Raw genomic sequence first — 23,408 nt, forward strand, 5'->3', positions numbered from 1 at the left:
TACCAATGGGGAAGCAGGGGTCTACGGGGATGAAATGCAAAAACAACCTAATGGATGGACTGACTGAAGCACTGTATCATAAGGGATAGGTAATGATGATGCAACAGTCTTAATTTTAGGCAAGTGAGTGTGGAATGAAGGCAATGGGATGAAGAAGTATATCTTAATGTCAGATTTTCAATTTGACAGAACAGTGCTACTTTAGGTGCTACCAGTCCACAACTTTAAGCAACTCTTAGCAATTTATTTAGCATTAAAGTGCCTGTTTTAGCATAGGTGGTGTCCTCACAAACCAGGATTTTAATAGTTTTGTGAGTCTACATTTTCTTTTCAAGTTTTTCAAATGGGAAAAGTATTTTATTGAACAAAAAACAGAAAAAATGAAAGTGATGGATTTCAACTTTTGAAAATAATATAGGTAGGGCATATTCTGAAAATGCGAACCATCATGCAAAAAAAGGTGCAAAAAATGTTAATCGTGTGACAGTCCTGCAATAAGAAAGCAGCATCTCTCCTTTGTGGCATGTTTGCAGGTCTTTCACAACCGTTCCCAACTGCCCTCCAGTGCACATGTCATCCAGCACCAAAGGTCATTTAGTCCTTGTATTATGCATTATTACACAGTTTACATGACGCACACACCCTGGCACCTTGCACACACTAAGAGGAGCGGCAGTCACATCAGGTCAGCGAACAGCTGGTCTCTAAAGGCTCCCCTGTCTATCGCAGCCTCCTTTTCTTCTTTTTAAATGTAATGCTTTCATCAGATATGGCGATCGAAAAATATGAAATACCAGCTTTGGACATGTGCCAGATGGGGAAAGGGCTTTTGATAGAAGGACGGGCGCAGCTTGACATTTAAAAGTGAACGACATTGCAGTGATAGAGGACACATTCATGCGTTTAAATGTTTGTTTTTTTATTCGAGGCGGATAGCTGAAGAGAATAATGTTGAGATTGTGTCTTTGTTTATATGCGTTTAATGGGACTGTATGCACCTCTATGCAAATTACATTTTTTGAAAGCAAAATATTTAAGACCTCCACCACCGGCTAAAATATCTTACCAACAGTGGAGTAAAAGAACAGGTTGTACAAAAAAATGTCTATATTTTTTACATTTACAAGTTAAACTTCCGTTCGGCCTGAATAAAATAGCTGACGTTTGTGGCTGTCGCTCAGTGCTGCTGGCATACTTATTTTGTAGTGTGGAATGTTAGAAAAGGCTTGATCAAGTGATATTACTCAAATAGCAAACAATAATTTGCAACAGTAGGCGTGAGAAAAACGGACTCATTTACTTCTTAATAATTTCTGGTATAGTTTTATCCTCATTGTGGTGGCAACTAAACATAATAAAGTGAGAATCGAGGTGCTCAATTAGTCGTTTAAACCAGTGGTCCCCAACCTTTTTTGACCCACGGACCGGCTTGTGTTCACACAAATCTCCCGCGGACCAGGGGGGTTCGTACATTACAGTGATCTAATTTATCTTGTATTGTGTAAAACTAAGACATGAATAACATCAAACTAAAAGCTCAAAATGAATGGCGACCCACCATCCACCAGTTCAAGTTCCAGCCAAGTTTTTCCAGAGAGATTATTTCATCGCTGTTTGACGTGTGTGGTAAAGGCAGTGTGCTAGCATGAATTAACTTGAGACAAATGTGCACATTATCACTCAATAAGTCATCAAAACTTACCTTTATGCATTCCCCCATAGTATCAGCATTTTACACCAAATATGAGGTGAAAGAAAAATGATAAAAATACAGTAGTAGTCTATCTGCGTGGCATGAGATAAAGTAAGCACACGCACAATGGACATGCGTCAAGTGAGACGGATGTAACAGAGAGAATTCGGCCACTTTTCAAAATTAAACATAAAAAAAAAATGAAATAATGGAAATTATTTTTTCTTTCTGTGCGGCCTGGTACCAAATGACCCACGACCCGGGGGTTGGGGACCACTGATTCAAACCACCAACTTCTTGTCGTCCCATCAGAGTTTCTCACGCTTTGCAAATGTGTCGTCGACAGTGGATGTTTCAGGAAGCCGTTGGTGTTGCAAAAATCCTTCTTCAAATGTGCGATGAGTTTGGTCGTATTAAAGTTGGTGCATGTGTAGCACTCAGCTGCAACATCTTTTTCGGACTTTAATGAAAAATACACACGGTCGGCATCACTCCTCATCCATGCTTAACACATTAGCACACGCTATTTTTGTGATCACGCGGGCTTTATCTGGCCGCCGTTGGATAAACAAGCTGGGGTGTAGTCTGGAATTGACTGCTCGTATCGGAGTGCCAATATCGGAAATTTGGATGCAGGCGGATATAATCCGATGTTCTTTTTTTTTTTTTTTGCCGCTATCGGCTCAACATCAGATATCAATATTGGATCGGGCCACCCCTAGTTTCAACCAGCGTGAGACAGGTTAGGTAAACCCTGGGATATAATGCTTGAGGTACATTCGAATGTTAGCGCCCTCTAGGCAGCTGGAGAACCTCGTTGCATACAGTCCTGTTAATAGACATGACCTGTGTGATTGCACCATGTTGCTGACATGCTCTACAAGCTATACGATATGGCGACGGAAAGACAGTCAGCGAGCGAGCCGGAGCTACATTCAATGCATTTGATCAGTTGACAGGCATGGGAAAAAAATAACAGGCAATACCTGTATGGAAGTTCATCAGTTCCATACAGGTATTGCCTGCATGGAACTGTCATGCTGCTTAGATATATATAATGAAGATAATCAATCTGGGCTTCACCCAGTGCTTTTTTCAGCAATTGGTAGCTTCTTTTTGCCAGTAATTTGCTATAATGGTTGTAGCTCTAGCCCATACTCTCTCACAAGTGCAAGAAAGAGCTGTTATCTTAATTCGACAACACCTTTCTTATCTGAAACTTTTCTCAAGCATTCACCTCAACTCCACTTCTCAGGTATACTCTAACTTTTTTCATTAATTGTTTACGCCAACATGCAAGTCCTCCAATTTTACTCTGGCTTCAAAACAAATTTGTCTCACAGTTTATCGAGCGATGTGTCACTTCTCTTCCACTCCAGAACAACAAAAGCACTACAGGGATTTATGTTTTCACCAAAGGCAGGGAGAAAATAATTTGACACCACGCAGTCACATATTTCGTCCTCCATCTGCATTAATTTGACTTTCTTTCTGTTTCCCACCATAAACAGAGCCCCTGTAGTCTGCTGGCTCGTGAGGAGCAGAGCCTATTATAGGTCACCTTGGATGTGTTTCTCATTAAAAGGTGACAAGCATGCTGCTCTAGAACACAGACTGCTGTGGTTCGGAGATCCGGACCTGCTGTCTCTTTTAAATGACTTTCAAACTGAAAATAATTAACCGTGGGGTCACAGGCTCTGACTTTCCAGGGACTCGCCGGAACGTGGACACTTGTTGGGAGTTAAATGCAGACGTGGTAAGCTCTAAGCCAGGGGTAGGGACCCTATGGCTCACGAGCCAGATGTGGCTCTTTTGATGACTGTATCTGGCTCCCAAACATTTCTTAACACAATGACTTTCATTTATTTATATATATTTTTCCACTGATATTTTTAAGTAAAATGTTACAGAAATCACCGTGTTAAAAATAACGTCCAAGTACAAAACATTGTCATGCATTTTAATCCATCCATCCATTTTCTACCACAATGCGGGTTAGCCAGAGCCAACAGGGCCAATACCAGCTGTCCTTCTGATATTTCCCAGTCAGACACCAAAACTCAATAATTATTGGATAAGGCGGTAACCTACCCTGGTAATTGAGAAGCCAAGAAGTAAACTTCTTTTCTCCTTTCATCAAATATCAAATAGCAAATTTTACTGAGCAAACGCTTTTGACAAAGAAGAAGGTGAAAAGAATGAAAGATGAGGAATACCGTGCAAAACCATGCAGCATTAATAGTAAGAGGTATTTATTATTGGATATCTTCAGTATCCATTCATTCATTCATTTTCTATGCTGTTTAATCCTCATTAGGGTCACAGGGGTATGCTGGAGCCCATCCCAGCTGACTTTGGGCTAGAAGCAGGGTGCAATCGCAGGGACAAACAACCCTTCACACTGACATTCATACCTAGGGACAATTTAGAGTTGCCAATTAACCTAAGATGCATGTTTTTGGAATGTTGGAGGAAACCGGAGTACCCGGGGAAAACCCACACACGTACGGGGGAAACATGCGAACTCTGCACAAAGATCTTCCCTATCTTCTGACTTCTAAAAATGGTTAGTCACACCTTGAAGTGGACATTGACTGAGTGTCATTGTGTTTGGGCTTGTTTAGCATCAGGGAGGGCAAGGTGAGGAGCAGTGAGTAGCAGAAAGGAGATGTGTAAATGGACGAGCATGTGAAAGGCGTCGGTCCCATGAATGGAAAGTTTACATTTCAAAAACGTCCCAGCAGCAACATTAACAAAGGTAGTGTGTTCGATGTGTTAACTTCAGCGATGTCAAGGGAAGATTTTCTACTGGCTTCAAAATAGAGGAGACAAGATGAGTTCTTTGAGAATCAATTTTTAAGAGGTACAATTTAATAAAAACTTGCATGCAAGGAGACAAATCAATACAACCTGAATGGACGGCTTTTCGAGAAAATGAAAATTTCTACATGAAAAGATTGCTATATGTGCAAATGCAAGGAAAAGGGTAATCTAAAATGAGAGGCCAAAGCTACCTTAAAATGCCCAGACGTCCAAGGCTGTTGAGTCTGAGCATGTACAGGACATGTTCTGGAGACAAGCAGCCTTTAGCCTGGAGCAGATAATCATAGCAAGTCTGTGTGACATTAATGTGTATCATAGCAGAAATACAAATGTATGTATTTGCATAAGTGCACAATTAGAACCAATATTAGTCAAATCAAATGCAATAATGGACACAAAACATTTATAAGTGCAATAACAAACCATATGTTCCCAACAAGCGCTTTATATGGACCTGATGTTTTTATCTTATTTTTATTTTGTAATTAAAGGTAATTACTACTCTCATATACAGTGGAATGTAAAAGGCTTGGACTGCATCTGTTCAAGTCTGTCAAAAACAATAAATGACTTTATCAAGCCACGTTTTTATCAACTGTATATATATCAATCTTTTGCTCTGCCACAATTATGTGATGACTTTAAATGAAAATATCTCAAAAGTGAGGGCTTTTCTCAGCAATTTTAGGTGACATAAAAAAAACGATTAATTAGATTAATTAATTACAAATCATAAGCTCTTCATTTTTTAAATCATTTGACAGCACTAAACAAAATGCATGCCTGGAGAGCAGCGAAGCATACAAGCGGCTATACAAGGGTCACAATGTGTGCCGAGTATGAAAAACACTTGTATGTTAGCAGGTTTGTAAGGTGCATGCTTTAAGTGTGGAGATTGACTTGGCCGGTCTAAAACCTTGTACTAGCTGCCACTAATGAACTCCTTTGCAGTGGCATTTGTCACCAAGCAGGACGCAGGTGTTTGGTATCGTATGTGAAGATAATAGAGTTGCACTCTTCCATGTAGTAAACCTGCACAAAGTGCATCCCTCTGTCAGAAGTTGTGTATTGTGCCAGAGGGTTCATTAAAACACATTTTACAGAAAGTGTATGACACACACTGGATTAGCAGGCATAACAAAATTGCCATTTTGCCCTGAACTAAAACACAAACAACAACAAAACACAACAAAAGACAAGAAATAAGTCTGACATCAATCATTTTTTTCACTTTGTTTCAGTTTGATGGCACATGTCGTGTGATGACACCCAAGGCAATTCATAAATTACAAGCACACATGGACTTAGAACCCATGTCACTATTTCACAGGAGGTAATAAATTCTTTGATGCGATAGTGAGCAATTATATGTTTCTGATCCTGTCTGCTCACAGCTCTAAATTAAAGCAGATAGATCTGGACTGAGAGTACATTTAAATGAATTAAATCAACACCGGCGCATCAAAGTTGATTCTTGACCTCAGTAACAGCAGATGACACATTTTGCTACAAAGCCCAGTCATGGTATGATTTGTATTGCATTTCTTAGGCTTAGAACTGAAAGAAACGCAAACAGCTGACATAGGCAGCTAAGATGCGGACAATTTAAAAGACGTCTTTGTCCAAATTCTGGAGCTTTTTCCATCACATCAACAATCAACTTCAGCAGAGCGAGGTGTCATTATGGGAGTAGACATAGGAGCTAGTATTAAAGATGAAAAGGTAATTCATTATTTTTATTAGTGAAAACAATTCAGCATTCACACAACTGGGAGAAAATATAATTTAATATTATAATTAAGGCAGTCAAAGTTAATAGTTAAAAGTTAATAACGAGTTAATGGAAATTCCCTTTGGTGCCACTATTTTTTTGACGCGTGATTCACGTGCGTCAACGTTTGACCCTCGGCTCACACCGTAGTTAATGTTGAGCCACAAATGGGAACAAATATTGAGCAGACAAGGACAAAAAAAAAGAGTTTTTTGAATAGTAAGTTTAAAGCCTTGGCAGATGGCTCTCTCGACAAGGCCAAAGTCATTTGCATCTCCTGTCGCTGTGAGTTGAATTGTCACCAGAGTACGTCGAGTCCCAAATGCCACTCGCTAGGCTCAGCTGAAGAAACTGAAGAAGCTAGGGACAGTGCTGGACCACTGCAGTTATTTTTTATTGTCATTTCTACAGTGGTACCTTGGCATACGAGTGTCCTAACTAACAAGTGTTTTTTAGACACTAGCCATTTCTCAGCTGTGAGTCAAAATCAAAGGGTGTGGGTAAGAAAAACAAAGTAAGAAGCCAAAAACTTACCACTTCCACACAGAATAGGAGAACTTCTTTCCCCTGTGTCCTGTCGGACATGCCATGGCTGACTACATGCAGTGTCATGGTAATGTGATGTCATTTTTCATCAGTGTTTTATGTCATCACTAGGGCTGTCAAATGATTACAATTTTTAATCAGATTAATCACGGAATTCAAATTAATCAATCATGATTAATCACCATGTCACACCAGGTTACCTTCTATTACCTCATCATATTACCTTATCATTTTCCTATGTATTTTAAACTAGCAAAGAGTACATTTGGAGGACAGAAAGTGAACAAAGGTATCGCAATTGATGTGAAACGGATTGGGTGTAGGATTAAATAAGCTTTGCCTCTTCCTACTCCTTTTTTAAAATGTAGAACTGTAAATTGTACTATGTGATGTATTCCAATGTAACTTGTAAAAATTACCATTACCAAAAACAACAATTACCACTATGAAATATGCCCATTATTACTGGTTTCTTTAATAGCAGAATATTTGAATCAGACTTTTAACTGTGTTATTATGAGCAATTGCGTTTAAAGACACCACATCATTTAAGTTGCATTCACAACGTTTTGAGTGAATTTTCTGGGATTTCCGAGCACACTTAAATGCAGCAAATTGTACTTCCTCACTAAAAGTTACAAAGTGAGTGATAAGAATATCCACTTATTGATTTTCATTGCATTTCGGTTTATTTAGACCACTCATATACGCACAATAAAGACGTTCTTGTGATGTTTGGATTGTCCGGGAACACATCTCGCTGTCTGTCTCATGTCTCGTGGTTGCAATGAATGGACTAGAGACGTGTTTGTTTGGAGTAGGAGATCTCCTTACTGTGTGGCCAACATACTAACCACTAGGCCACCGTGTGGCCGGCGATCATTTATTCATTAATTTTGTGAAAAAACGCAAAAGAGTGAGGGAACGATGTAGCGAGGGACGACTGTATATGCAAAATGTACCTTAATGCAGAAACCCAATCATATCATTGTTATAGTACACTCCTGATCAAAATCTTAAGACCAGTTGAAAAATTGCTAGAATTTGCATTTTGCACATTCGGATCTTAATGAGGTTTTAAGTAGAGCTACAATATGCAAAAACAAGAATGAGGAGTGAGACAAAAAGCACTTTGGAAAAGTAATTTATTGAAAACAACAATTATACTGAAATAGGCTAAGTTTAAGACCATCACTCAAAAAATAACAAAAAACTCTCCAAACCAGAACAAAAAATGTTCTCAGTAGGACTCAGTAATGAGTCGCTCCACCGTTTTTGTTCATCACTTCAAAAATTGGTTTGGGCATGCTTGATGCGAGTGTTTCCAGGAGGCTAGTGGGAACATTGCTCCAAGTGGTGAAGATGGTTTCACGAAGAGCATCAACTGTCTGGAACTGATGGCCATTTTTATAAACTTCCCTTGCCATCCATCCCCAAATGTTCTCTATGGGATTTAAATGAGGGGAACATGCAGGATGGTCCAAAAGAGTGATGTTATTCTCCCTGAAGAAGTCCTTGGTCAAGCGAGCATTGTGAACTGCAGCGTTGTCCTGTTGAAAAACCCAGCTGTTACCACACAGACGAGGGCCCTCAGTCATGAGGGATGCCCGCTGCAACATCTAAGCAGCCGCCGTTTGACGACCCTACACCACCTGAAGCTCCAGTGTTCCACTGAATGAAAAAGCACCCCAGACCATGATGGACCCCCCTCCACTGTGCCGGGTAGAAAACATCTCAGGCGGGATCTCCTTGTCATGCCAGTAACGTTGGAAGCCATCTGGACCGTCAAGGTTACATTTTTTCTCATCAGAGAATAAAACTTTTTTCCCCCTTTCAATGTCCCATGTTTGATGCTCCCTGGCAAAGTCTAAACGGGCAGTTTTGTGGCGTTGAAGGTGACGAGGTCTTTGAATTTGTTTTTTGTTTATTAAACCCTTTTCCCGCAGATGCCGTCTGATGGTTATTACTGCTGCAGTGGGCACAGTAAGGGCCTTAATTTGGGTGAAAGACCGCCCTGTGTCTTCATGGACAGCCAATCAGATCCTACGGCTCAGCGCAGGTTTGATTTTTTTTTGGGTCTACCATTTGACTTTTTTGTTCCATAATGCTCAGGATCTTTCAAAAAATGTAGAATGACTGTCTTACTGAGCCCAACCTCAGCAGCAATGGCACGCTGCGAGAGGCCTTGCTAATGCAGCTCGACAATCCGACCACGTAGAGAAAGCTTCTTAGCTTTAGCCATCAGGAGGGCATGACAGTGTGAATGCCTGATAGAAAATGACAATTTTGTGCAGATTTTGGCTTTTATAGTCTGGGGTCTTAAACTTTTGATCAGCTGATAAACAGCCTATTTCAGTTTAATTGTTGTTTTCAATAAATTACTTTTTCAAAATGCTTTTTGTCTCACCCCCCCTTCTTGCTATTTGCATATTGTAGCTCTACTTAAAACCTCATTAAGATTAAAATGTGCAAAATGCAAATTCTAGCAATTTTTCAACTGGTCTTAAGATTTTGATCAGGAGTGTATAATGCATGGCAATTCAGGATCACAAGAAACTATTATTGGACCAGACAGGACACCGCTCATGTAATGTGAGCAACAGATTGTAGTAGAAACGAGAAACGTTACTCTTCATTTGAGTTGTGTGTAGTGCTTGCATGAACTACGCTGCACACTACAATGATCCGTTTATTTCACAGCAGTAAAACACAGACGAGGTGTAACTATATAAATGAACTTGACTTTTTTCACTTCTGTCACCTAACAAATGCATGTTTATGACTGTCATTTTGAATTAAAGGTAAATTGCACTTCACAGTGGAAAGAGTCGGGAGGTAATAAAAGAATAGTCTTTCTGCTGTTTAAAATCTAAGATCATATCAGGGCACAGAAATATACGAGGAGAGAGAGGAGGGAGAATTGATACGTTTTCAATGCGCACAACTCCATTAGATCCAACAAGACACAAGAGAATGACGATTGGCAAACCAGCCGAGAAAACATGACTAAGTCTGCAGCGCAAGACTTTTTTTCAGGCCTGAAAATGAGCAGAGAGTGCAGCTTGTATGTGGTCACCTCGACACCTGGCAGTTTCTCAGCTCAGCATAATGAAGATGGCTGTGGTGCAGAGTAGAACAGTGCAACAAAAATAGCAGTTGAGACCTCTGACGGGTTGCATGAAAATACCTGCGTGACCCCGTCAATCACAATGTTCCTGGGGAAACAATAAACACACGCACACTGTGAAGCTCTTTGCAGCCACTGATAATGTGGGGGGATGGCAACAGAAAACAATTATACCCTTGCATAGCTCCAACGCACACCTGTCCATCTCTTGCCAAGCTTTTCTCCTCCTTCCTGTGAGCCATTTAGAATGCAAACATGCAAGGATGCAGTACTCACAGGCTGGATTCATTTTTGAACGTAATGAACGCTTGTTTCTGTGGCATCGATTTATTTAAGGGTAGTGGGTGCACCTGCCGGAGATGCCATGCTGATTAGCATTTCTTTTTGATTTTAATGTATTCTTCGGAGGTGATGATTTCCAAATATAGAGTTATCTTTGCTGTTTGCTACCGACAAGAAATGCAAGTTAATTCTGTTGAGCCGCGTGTTTTTTAATAGATCAAAGAAGAAATCTGGGGCTGTCTTCTGCAATTACGGAGATGCATTAAGAAAAACAAACCCCTGTGGGCTGTTGTTTTCAAATGATGCCCCACTGCTTCCACTGGTACATCACGATTAATGTTGCACAGACATGCCCTTTTGTTGAATGCATCAGACAGCCAGAAACATTCTCCCAGACCGTCTCCAAGAATTAAACCCACTGGCGGCTCCCCTGCAACCCTCTTGAATATACAGGCAGGAAATGTAAACACAAATTATTTATTCCGGGATAAATAATTATGACCTAAGGCATGTTTACACTCTCAAATGTCTCTGATTCTTGACCGAGCATTCATTAAAAATGATCTATATTGTAGTTGGCTCACGTGGGTTCATTTTTGAATGACACTGCCTGATCAGAGCGTCTGAGCGACTGTCCCTGTCCTTTCTCTACAGCCTACAGTTTCATAGGAAACATCATACTGATGGTGATTGGTGTATGCCAGGGGCCTCCAAAGTGTGGCCTGGGGGCCATTTGCGGCCCACAGCTGTTTCTTAATTGGCTATGTCTAAAATTATAATTTAACCAGAAAGCTAAAAAAAAAAAAAAAACCAGCAAACATGGAAAAGTAAGCTGTAATTTTACATGAATAGCATCAAAATATTAAGAGAAAAAGTTGAAATCTGGCAAGAAAAAGTCAAAATTTACAAGGTTAATGGTAAGATGATGAGGAAAATAAACAATAAAATAGGAATAAAAATAATACAAATATAATAAAAGAAGTCGTTATTTTTCAAACGTCGCATATTATGAGAAACAAACAAAACAACAAATACATTTGTAATTTTTGGAAAATTAGGTTGTAATGTTATAATGTATATACTGTAGATAGTTATAATAATATAAAGTTATGATGTTACAAGAAAAAAGTCAAAATATTATAGGAATAAAGTCGTAATTAAGAAGAAAATTTACTGGAAGAAAGTTGAAATAATAGGAAAAATAAAAAAAAAAAACAGCAGAAACGGAAAAAACAGAAATGGAAAAATAATGTAATTTCAGTAGCAGCCTTGCAATATTTGGAAAAAATGAAAAAAAAATGAAAAAATGGTAGAAAAAACATCCATTCATTTTTCAATATGTGTCTCTCGGTGGATTTTGAGGTTTGGACACCACTGGTGTATGCCAATGTATTATTTTTTATTTTTTGGGGATTGTGGTTTGAAATGATTGGGTCCACACAAATTCTGCCTAACACCAAATGGCCACACAAACCTGTTACGTGAACAGGAAATAATAATCTGTTCAATTCCGTTGTTTTCAGTTTAGTAGTGTCATTAGAAGAGCACTTGACACAGTAAGACTGCTTCTTACTGAAGCCTTTGATGTACCACTATAAAACTCTCTGTATAAAAGGACCACTGCATACACTGTGGTCCTAAAGCATAGGGGTACATCATCAGAATATTTGTCAGCCTAAAGGTGCCATTCATTTAAACAACAGACAGTGTGTTTAAGTCAGGATGTAATGCAGCCATCATGTGAGCTCCTTTGGGGATTAGTCACCACAGCCCCACTTGACCTGCAGGATGGAAGTAGATCACTCGGCTGTCAAGCACTTGATTCACTCAGTCCTCACAGTCATCATCTGATTAGGATAAACACCACTTGGATAATTTGAAGATGTATTGTTCCTGGTGCATGGAGATTTGTAAACAGAAAGGATCGGGAATGCTGTATACCACTTTTTTAATAAATGAATGACCACAACACTGCGACTTACTCATTGCAAAAAAAGGCACTACTGACTGTAAGGTAAAATTTCCATAAATATATCGAATGCGTGCGCTTGATAAAACGGTGCTTGGTGATTGACAGGTGATCAGTCCACGGCACACTACTCCACCTCTCGCCCCAAATCAGCTGGCATAGACTCCAGCTTCTCTAACCCTGAGCACGATAAGCGGTATAGGAAATGGTGAAGGATTAACTGAATGATAAAAACTAAACAACCTAGCAGGAGGAATACATTAGATTATGATGAGCAACTCACTTTAGGACATATTTTTTGCTTCTAGGAAAAAAAAAAGATCAAATATATAATGTTCAAATATAGCAGTGAAATACTGTATATGCAAACTGGGGCACATTTCTCAAACTCATTGTCAAGCATCACTTCAAATCACTTTACAGTACTGCCAATACACCAGCCACTCCTTTCGGCCCCCTCGCTTCCTTCTCCTCGCAGCCCCCTTGATCTTGTGTCAGGCTGGCGGCTGTAATTGTCACACGGTCCTTTTGTCGCTCTACTCTCATAAGTGGAGCGTCTGAACACAGTGGGTGGAAGAGGCCTGGTGGTCGGGGTGGGTTGACTCCACTCGGTCCATGCGTCCCATCCTTGGGGGCGCGGTTAGTAGCTTGGTGATAATTGCATGGTGGAGCCAGCGTTCATATTCATGACGACCCTGAAGCAGACCTCTTAGCCCATGAATAGAAGGATTTTTTTTTTTTTCTGTACGCTCTCACACGTCTCTTCATCATCACTCCACATCATGTTCTTTTTTACTGTGAAAGTACATGAAATTAAGCAGTTAATAGACATAAATGTCGATGCATATGGGATTTGTAGATGAACACAACACAACACATTTCACACTAACAGAGTCAACGTTCCAGGATGAGGACAAATATGATTAAATGGACAAATAAAAAGCAAACACAAGCAAATGAAGGGGCTATCGGGAAGTACAGTGTTTTTATAGTTCACCCCTGAGATGCTGATTTAATATACTGTTGTTGTTTTTTGTCCTTAACAGAGGGGGGCACATGTGAAGTAATTGCTGCTCACAGATGCTGTAATAAGAATCGTATAGAGGAGCGTTCACAAACAGTCAAGTGTTCTTGCCTGCCGGGCAAGGTGGCTGGAACTACTAGAAACAGACCTTCATGTGTTGATGGTGAGTACGGAATGTATATTCATATTATATCAGAACATACGCTGAGTGACGTGGGGTGAGGTTCATGGCTGGTTTGGCACTGACTCCTTTGAAATGTTTATTTTTTTATGTTAATACAGGTTGCTCATTAACAGAATAACAGGAAAAAGAATACAGTCGTCCCTCGCCACTTTGACGTTCAAAGTTCACGGCTTCACTGTATCACGGTTTTTCAAAAGGATATTATTTAAAAAGTCATGCTGTTTTATGGTTGAATACAGCAAAAAAAAAAAGATTAAAAATAGACATATTTTAGAAAATTTTACATATGTTTTGTAATGCTGGCAAATGATTACAATTTTTAATAAGATTAATCATGGGTTTCAAATTAATTAATCTTGGTTAATGAACATTTGAAATGATGTCTAAAATATGACAATTTTTACTGTATTTTATTGAAAGAAAGATAAATGGGTTATATATATTTGCATGTATTAACAGCTCCAAATGAACTGAAAATTTCAATCAAGCTAAAAGATACCACACATCTTAAAAAATCGATTTACCTAACAATAGTTTCTTTAATAGTAGCAGAACATTTGAATCACACTTCAACCGTATTATTATGAGTAATGAGGGGTTGCATTCAAAAACAAACCACGTCATTTAAGTTGGATTCACAGTTTGAGTGTATTTTCTGGGATTTCCGAGCATACTTAAATGCAGAAAATTGTATTTCCACTTTAGAGTTACAAATTTAAAGATAAAAATATCTACTTATTGTTTTTCTTTGTCTTTCTGTTTATTTAGACGCATAATAAAGACGTTCTTGTGATGTTCGGAGTGTCCCTGAATGCATCTCGCGGTCGCGTCGTGACAATGAGGAAGTGTTGTTCCGACGACAGAGGGAATAAAGACGCGTTTGTGAGTTGGAAATACATATATGTTGTTGGAATTGCACCGCTGTTGATGTGTTCAGGTTAGATTAAAGTGATAAAAGAGCATCAGACTCTGTGTGACTCTGTGGAACTACACTCTGCCGCCGACTGTCGTCATAACAGTATGATGTGGCTTGCCAGGAGGCGTCTGCGTTAATTATGCGAAGCAATTTAACGTAATTAATTAAATAAATTTGTTACCGCTATTTTTGACAGCCCTCATTTTGCCTAAATTAAGCATTTTCAAGCATAGAAATGGCTAAATGAACTAAAATACATACAGGATTGCAATGTTCATAGTGTGTCTTTCTGTGTAAATATCCCATGTTACAACATGGACACCGTGTCTACTGCATGTCCAAAAATGTTTTTCTCTTTAAATTTGGTGGCTGCAGCATCTATTCATGTGCACTAAATAGTCTAGAATTTGGGTACTAGAGTAAGAACAGACTACTGCAGCACATAGACCCCTTCAGGATGCAGCACGTGGCTCCCGTATGACATTTTCATGTATTTTATTGTCCGATTAGCAAGAATAATGACGTTGCACTTAGACGTAGGCAAGCCGAGAAGAGCCGCTAGTGGCAGCCTCATCTTAAAGTCCTGCCCTGTATTTCCTATATCAGGAAATGTGCAAATTCAGCTATTGTTACGTAAGAAAATGAAAACGATTGGAATACAGAGTTCAATGGATATCATTATGTTATCATTATGTTATCGTTAGTCATTATTTGTTTTTCATGTTTTCATTTTCTCATCAGAGCCTCACGTGCCTCCCTTGACTGCACCGCATACACCGTACTCTGAAAGGTTTTTGGTTTAGGAAAAGTTAGGATTTGTTGTATTGGAATTGTTATATTCACCATAGAAAGTTATTTGGAATACAGTCACAAAATACGAATACAGCATAACACCTTTTCACAATCACATTTTTATTTTTAGCAATATAATTATGCCCGGCTCTCTTAGAATTAAATGGAATGGTTTGCAACGATATGAAAAAGTTCAATATGACGGGTCTAACATTTTTGTAACATTATCTCTGTCACTTTTTTTTGCTTGGTTTGTTACCAGAGCTATGCAAAAAAATAACACAACTAATTTCAATTGCATCCTGAAGTATGAAGCAGGCATTCTCTGTATAGCATACAGAGAAACACATCCAAATAGGGAGCACTTTTGTTGAAATCATTTATTTTCTTGCTTCTTGTCCTCTGAAAGATAAACGGTATATTTTAGTTTATGGTATAAAGTCTGCTAACAAGCAAAGAAATAAACAACCCGCTCTACCAAGTCGTTCTTCGATATAACCTTAATGCAGCTAGTAATACATAATACAAAAAGTCAAATCCTAACAGACAACACAGCTTTGGAACAGACAGACCGATTTTTTTTTGGAGCAAAAGCCTCTGTCACTCAAGCAATGCCTTGTCCCAGATAAAATCAAATTTACCTGGGATTATGTCACATATGATTTGTGTTGCTGACAGCAGATAGTAAGTCTCAGCTGCTTTGTGTAGGTCACTGTGTGTGTGTGTGGGGGGGGGGGAGTGTTGTCAAAAAAAATCACAATAAGTGAGAATCATTGCACAAGCAGCTTGAAGACATGGACCTGTATGTCCTATAATGTATGTATATATGACTCTTTGTCAGTGACGTGCAGTCAGGGGGGGCAGGTGAGGCAGAGCCTCCCCAGTCATGATGAAAAATAAAACAAACAAAAGATGTGGAATACAAAAAAGTGTCCTCCAGAGGAGTGAAAAATACATGTAATGCAAAGCGCTGCTAAGAAAAAGTACTAGCAAGAAGAAAAAACACACACAGGTAAGGAACTGAAAGCGCTGCTGAAAAACACCAAGCAGGAATGCTAAGCTAGCACGGTAGCACAAAAAACACACCACTGCTGGAGGTAGTCAAGCACGATACTCGGGACACGATACTCACAGGAGCAGAAAATACTAACGACCAGACAGAACTACACACAATCCAATCCAGTCCAATCCACTTTATTTATATAGCGCATTATATAAACACTGTTTCCGAAGTGCTGCACAGACTAGTAAAACCATAAATAATAACAAGTAAAAGTACAAATTACTACAGTAAAAAGTAAAAGATCAAATAAAAACAAGCATACACATATATACTGTATATATATACAGTACATTTATACATACCCAAGCTCACCAGGAGGTGATCAGGTGTTTAAACAAAGTATCAGAACTTTTCCTGGTGAAGGAAAGGCTGAATATACTTTATATACAGAAAAAAGGTGAGAAGGCTGTTTTTCAGTTAATAAAAAAACTCCGAAATGGGACTGTGAACTAGTCGAAAACTATGTGAAGACAGCTGTTAAACAAAAGTGAATTATTCTCTTCTTTTTCTTGATATCTCTTAACGAGCAACCTGTATTAATTTAAAAAAAACCCTCCAAAAGAGTCAGCGTCTCACCAGCCATGAACCTCACCGCACGTCACTGCTCTCTGTCACGCGTCTCTTGCACAGGGGGATGTGGAATTTGTAGGCAACTAAAACCGCACACTGTCTTTTGAAGAGCGTCTCACCTATAGCTTTGATCGTTAATCCCTTTTGCAAATATTCCTGCAATCTCCAAGCAGGCCGCGGCAATTGGAAGTCTGTCTGTCTCGTGTCTGGTAGACCTGTGCCATTGCGCATTACAACCCATTTACTCTCTACAGTACGTTTCCTGATGTAAGGCAATTTACCCTCTCCTTGTCACAAATCTGGGTCGCATTAAATGCAAGTCAGAGTCACACCTACCAATCCACTCATTCAATGGAAGGCGTCGCTTCCAATTCTGCATTTATACAGCGAGCGTAATATTCTTTGAAAAGTTGACATACATACAAGAAAAATGACCAGCCAGGTTACTTGGTGCCATCTTGGAAAAAACACTAATTATAAGTTGCCTCACTTGGCCGGCTGGATTTGCAGTTTGTTAGGCACCTGCATTACTGTCTCTCTTGTCTTTGTTGCCTGTAGCATCCATAGTAATTGGGAAGTGGTGGTGTGAGATGGAGCCTTGCCTGGAGGGAGAAGAATGCAAGACGCTCCCTGACAACTCAGGCTGGATGTGCTATGCAGGCAATAAGATCAAAACCACCAGGGTAAGATAACCTTGCTTGACCGCAGGAAACAAGACGTTAAAGCTGAGAAATGTACTGCAGCAAGGAAAATGCTTTAGCATTGAATTCTACTTGTGGATATCACTGCCTGACTAACCCCTGTATCTTCCTTTTCTTCAGAACACTCAGCCATACACAACATCTACATACTGAAGATTTGCAGGAAGCGTGCAGCTGAAGGTGCGAAGGTTGAATTGCAGGTTAGCTGCCTCATTTATTACATTAAAAACAGTTATTTATTGCAGAATTACAGCGTGACTATACCATCATTGGCCAGAACATTAGGTACACTTAAATAAATCAAAAGAGAGCCAATAGAAGAGCTGCGTCAATAATTATGGCTTTTACAAAGACAATAATGCCTCAGTTTTGATGAGTGGTATTCATTTAACATCTTTATTATTATGGTTGTTGTTTGCACAGATGCAGCACTGTGCTGCGTCCTACTAGGTGAACAATATTATTATATTGTTATTCCAGCTGTCAAATGGTTAAATCTTTTTATCAGATTAATCCAGTTTTCAAATGAATGAATCACGATTAATCACCATTTGCAACCGTGTCTGAAATATTCCCAACAGAAAGATGAGTAACAGATTCCATATATTTGTATGTATTAACAGCTCCAAATGAACCGAAAATGTAAATCAAGCTAAAAGCTACCACACATGTCTGAAAATCTATTTGCTTAACACCAGTCTCTTTAGTAGTAACACAACATTTGAGTGACCCTGTGTTATAACTGTGTTATGAGCAATGAGGGGTTGCGATCAACGACACAACGTCATTTTTTAAGTTGGATTCATGTTTTGAGTGTATTTGTTGGGATTTCCGAGTACGCTTAAATGCAGAAGATTGTACGTCCACAATAAAAGTGATGACATTTTCTTGAACGCATCATCATGTGAAGGGTGGCTGGCCAGCATGGAGAGGACAGTGCTAGCTACGTCCTGCTCGAACACAAAGAAAAGGAGACAGTTATTTAGACCTCACATACATGCGTAATAAAGATGTGATATTCAGAGATTTTGTGAATGCACCTCGTGTGAGTGTAGTGGAGAATGAGGAAGTGTTGTTTCAAGGAGAATGGAGAGATGTTTGCGAGTTGGTGATGCATATAGTGTTCGGATTGCGCCGCTGCTGCATGCGTTAATTACATTAAAGCTCTTAACAAAATGAATTACCATGTTATTTTTGACAGCTCTAAGTGCTGTACATTGTTATCGCTCACCACGTAGTCTGCAAAATACCACTGCAGGCTATAATCCCAAAGTAATCATCTCACGCTGAGCATTATTATATTTGTAACAGCTGTCTTGATGCTACACAATTGTGTGAATGCTGAAAAGAATTGAAATTAAAAATGAAGCATGGAAAAGGAATAGCCACTTTATTTGGCGCCTCCTACTGGTGGAAATTCATTTTCTATTTTCCCTTACTGTAACGTCCTCCTTATTCCACAGGGTGACATAGCTCAGGAGGTTCGGTGGTTGTTTCCCAACCTGACGGTTGTTGGTTCGGCGCTTAATCTCGCTGTAATCATTCAATTTATTTATACATTTCAACATTTAGTCTGCGTTTTTACTTTCCGACATTTCAAATACTGTCGTTTTTGGTCTGCCGGGGGCCGCGTGGTGTCGAGTGGTTGTCTCCCAGCCTGACGTTTGCTGGCACTCACCTCAGTGGGTAAATTGATTTCAACACATTCCTGGGATATTTCAACATTCATTCTACATTTCAGTGTAGCATTCACACACATTTTTTTTAATGAAATTGCTTCATCGATATGATTAGATTGTACAGCTGTACCTAATGAAGTGGCCAGTGATTTTATATTCAAGCACTGCTACAATTGTAATGTTAGATAGAACCCTAATCCCTCACTGACGCTGGAGGATTGAAACACCTCACTGCTTCAACCATCGTCGGCCGGATTGTCACTTATTAGCAGTATTAGATTATAGATCAACGGGCGAGGATTTTGCTTAACACCGACTCTAAAAATCCTGTTGTCTTGTTTAAATTACTCCAAAAGGGTTTTTCTTCCTCCTTTCAGCACTGTGACAGGACCAAGCACCAAACATTCAACAAACGTACTGTTGCTTTAAGACATGAACACTGCTCAGATTCAAGTGTAAAAAGTTGTAGAATACATAATGCACATCCAGCCCAAGGCTGCTGACTATACTGATGCTCCAGGCTGCCTGCAGGAACATCATCATAACCTCGTTACAAATATAATTCCATCACTTTTTCAAACTTTGAGATGGAACGTATGGCTGGGTGTGGAGTCAAATCAGGAGATTTTCTCACATCCTTCCTCAGACGTCTGTCAGCAGCCATCTACTACGAAGCCCCAGGCCAGCGAGGAGCAAGTCAATTAGTCGACAGCCCTCAGGTTTTTTTTTCTTTTTTTTTATATTGTGTGAGGACACATTTGTACATAAATTGTTTGCCTGTAATTGTGTACCAGAGTTTTATTTATGGTGGTGTTGAGTCCTGAATGCAGTCACGAACCCCCAAGCAGCCAAAGTTTGAAGAGCTGGATCGGAATAATTGAACAGATGTTTTGGGAGGGAGATACGTGTGTGTCTTGATGCTGCACATTTTAACATTAGTTTCTATGGTTCCTGTATGCCTTTGACCACCTCTTAAACAGCTGTACCAGTTGAACTTGGTAACATGTCAGAGACCCTGAAAATGATCAACTTGCCAAATATGTGATACCAGTAGGTTGTTTTCGATACTTGAAATGCCTTATTTGTGTCAAATCATTTCAAATGATGATATTGTACATATGAAGCCATATGTTGATATGTGATGAAATTTCATTAAAGTCATTGTTCCTGTAATGAACATCAGTGCATCTTTGCCAAGGCCTTCACGTGGCTTTGGCTGAGCAATTAGGTTCCCAAAGTGTTGTACGCCTAATGGCGTTGTGGTTGTGTGAATAAAAATTAAAAACAATGTGAATACATTAGCGCTTGACACTAAGAGCTATGGAATGCGCCTGAACACATCGTGTGAACAGCCTGCACGGCGCAGGTCGTACAGTGCAGAAGAATTGAATTTCCTTATTGATTTCTGTACTGCATTGCATTGCATTGTTTTAGGGATTATTCTTTGTGTCACGACACAATTTCACACCAACCTGGCACATGTCCTGGGGTGTGTACATTCGATGATAAACCTGTAAAGATTCCTTTTCCAAAAATACATATTATATTCTGGCATGGTCAAAAATATTGGCATGCCAAAGATGGCAATGTTTTTGGCCATGCTGTATGGAAGACAACCAAATCAGCCTAATTTATACTGTACAGCCACGGCCGAAAACATTGGCATCTTTGGCCAAAATCATTGGCATCTTTGGCATGCCAATATTTTTGGCCATGACTGTAATCATATCAAACAAAGCAGTTTTATTGTGTGCTTATTGTGGTTTATTCTTTTTAAGTGTGCAGGATTAGGGGGTACATGACTTTAGGCCAAATGTCTGAAGGGGTACAGGACTGTGAAAAGTTTGGGAACCACAGGCCTGTCAGACTTATCACCGCTATATGTGGATGGAACTGAGGCTTTAGGGGAACAGTGTGACATTTTGGGGAAATCGACTTTTCTTCCTCTTGCTTTCTTGCTGGACGATGCTGCAGATGAGAGGCCTGATATGGATAAGGCTTAGCTCAGCTTAGCATAAAATAGTAAACTGGGAAAATGGCGAGGCGAGCTCTGGACAAGTATAGGAAAATCATTGCTGTATATTTTCTGTTCTGTTCGAAAGCGCGTGCTCATGTAATCATGACATCAAAGATTCTATAACCCATAAGTGCTTCGAAAGTACAAGTCTGCTTCATTTTTTAGACTAAATTGGAGGCACAGTACAGGAAAGGTCAAATGTCCATTTTATTGCCTAATGTCTTATTAGAAGAAAACAGAGGCTCACTTCATAAGTATGAGCTGCCGATTTATATTTTTAGGTTGGTCATAGTGAAATCTTAAATATTATGTTTGCACCAGAGAAGAGCTGCTTAAAGAGCTTTACTTCATTCATTTCGGGATAACACACATACTAGTGATGTGCGGGGAGGTTCATGGCTGGTGAGGCATTGACTCCTTTTTTTATTTAATAATGGTTGCTCATGAAGAGGATAACAAGACAAATAAAAGAATAATTCACTTAATAAAAATTCAGTTACCAACCTGTTGTCTTACCTTTTATTTGTATATTAAGTACATGCACCCCACCCTTTTCCAGGAAAAGATGTGGTACTTTGTTGTAAAGTTTGATCACCTTCTGGTGAGCTTGGATATATAATCATCCAACTTGGCAATCAAATTCATTCATTCATTAAGCCGAGCATAAAAGTATCTCTGCTCTCCAGCTGGTGCTGCTGCTATCGAAAAAAAACAAAAAAAAAAAACATGGCTTTTCCTCTCTATGGAGGAACGCCAGTGACAAGCAACTTCCAGCCCATGCACCCCCCACCCATTCAGGATGACGAGAGTACTGCAGCACCTCCAGTATGACATTTGTGTGTATTTTACTGTCCAATTATAACAATGTCACACTTATGTTAAAGACATTACACAGGCTGCAGAAAGTCATGGTATATAATAAATGTTTTTGCAAACATCATATTATTGGTGGCCGACGAACAGAAACTGGCACGCACAATGATCCAACTCAGTGCACTTACTGAGTGTACTCAGACAGTGGGCAGGGCCTGTGCACTAAGCCGAGAGGATGTTAAAAACGATTGGAATCATACAGAAAATACGCTTATAATAATGTTCATTGGACAAATATTAATATTAATGTTATTATTCATTTATTTTAGCCAGAGCCTTACCGATTATTGCACAATATATCACTGACAAACACAAACACATACCCATGTTTACACACGTTTGCCTCCTGAGAAAAAAGTGCTATGAAATAAATTTTAAAAAATGTGGTTACACAGTTCATTTTAAAAATTAGTCATGTATATCAAAACATTTTACATTTTTTACAAATTCTGCATGACTGTTTAAATTGCAACCCATTTTAAACATGTTCATTCTGCTTTGTATTTGATGATGCTGACTATCTTTATTAGAAGCACCTCTGTTACCACAGATGCTGGTTAGGCTCCACTTTAAAATGAAACAAGAGAAGGGTTTATACTAGCATTTTGTTGCGTTAAGGTGGGTTTTGAGAGGAACATCATTATTTGATTTAAAATGTACTATATTGTCTAAAAGCAAAACAAACAAGCAAAGAATGTTTCCTCTTGCAAAAAGTTTTGGACTCATGGTTGAAAGCAAAACTTGAATAGTCACAGAGTGTGATGATCAGGTTAAAAACAAATATGTATATGCAAGATTTTCTTCTATACACACTAAAAAGTACAAAAACATAGCACTGTCAAGGAAGAGTCTAAACAGAGTTAATTTTGGTTGCATTCTCTACGAGATCTGAAGAAAAAAACATACATAAAAGTCATGAAACTCCTTTATATAAAAATAGCACTGATGCATATGCGACACAAAGTAACCTTGAAGTCATACAGGATTCGAAACAGCCTTGGTTTCATAAAGCTGTTCTTGTGGTGGCTCCTGTCATTCAAGTATATGTGATTTAATGACTAAATGTTCCTGCATTCAGATACAAAAAGGGTCACATGATCACTGAATATTTGTGCAACGTGCAGCACTGTAGTGAAATACAAAGTTTAATGGCAGATATTTATAAGATAGATGGATGTCTCCTGTCTCGCCTTCTGACGACTCAAAAGACTTTAAAATGTTGCTCTGACAGGAACAGGAAGAAAATAATGTCATTAGATTTCGGCTACGTCCTGTCTGAGATGTTTTCATTGTCAAAAAACTCACCAAGCGGCTGTCAATTTCAGATTCACCGTCTTAGATTTCTTTTCCTGTGTGATTGATTGAAACAGCAGACAGA

At 39.1% G+C, this 23,408-nt stretch overlaps 1 protein-coding gene across 4 annotated transcripts in view; it reads left to right on the forward strand.

The window, feature by feature from the left end:
* The window catches only part of LOC129191450 (chemokine-like protein TAFA-1), a 59,679-nt gene extending 38,036 nt beyond the window's left edge, over window positions 1-21,643 (forward strand). For 3 of the 4 annotated variants that reach the window (XM_054794837.1, XM_054794829.1, XM_054794820.1), the window contains exons 3-6: window positions 13,258-13,398; window positions 17,319-17,443; window positions 17,582-17,661; window positions 19,518-21,643. In XM_054794837.1, the coding sequence (XP_054650812.1) occupies window positions 13,258-13,398; window positions 17,319-17,443; window positions 17,582-17,614 (299 nt within the window). In that variant the 3' untranslated portion in view covers window positions 17,615-17,661; window positions 19,518-21,643. The remainder of the gene's footprint in view (window positions 1-13,257; window positions 13,399-17,318; window positions 17,444-17,581; window positions 17,662-19,517) is intronic. The other variant, XM_054794846.1, reaches the window with a different exon arrangement.
* Window positions 21,644-23,408: the final 1,765 nt, after the last annotated feature.

This window comes from Dunckerocampus dactyliophorus, chromosome 1 (assembly GCF_027744805.1).
Source record: "Dunckerocampus dactyliophorus isolate RoL2022-P2 chromosome 1, RoL_Ddac_1.1, whole genome shotgun sequence".
Classification (NCBI taxonomy): Eukaryota; Metazoa; Chordata; class Actinopteri; order Syngnathiformes; family Syngnathidae; genus Dunckerocampus; species Dunckerocampus dactyliophorus.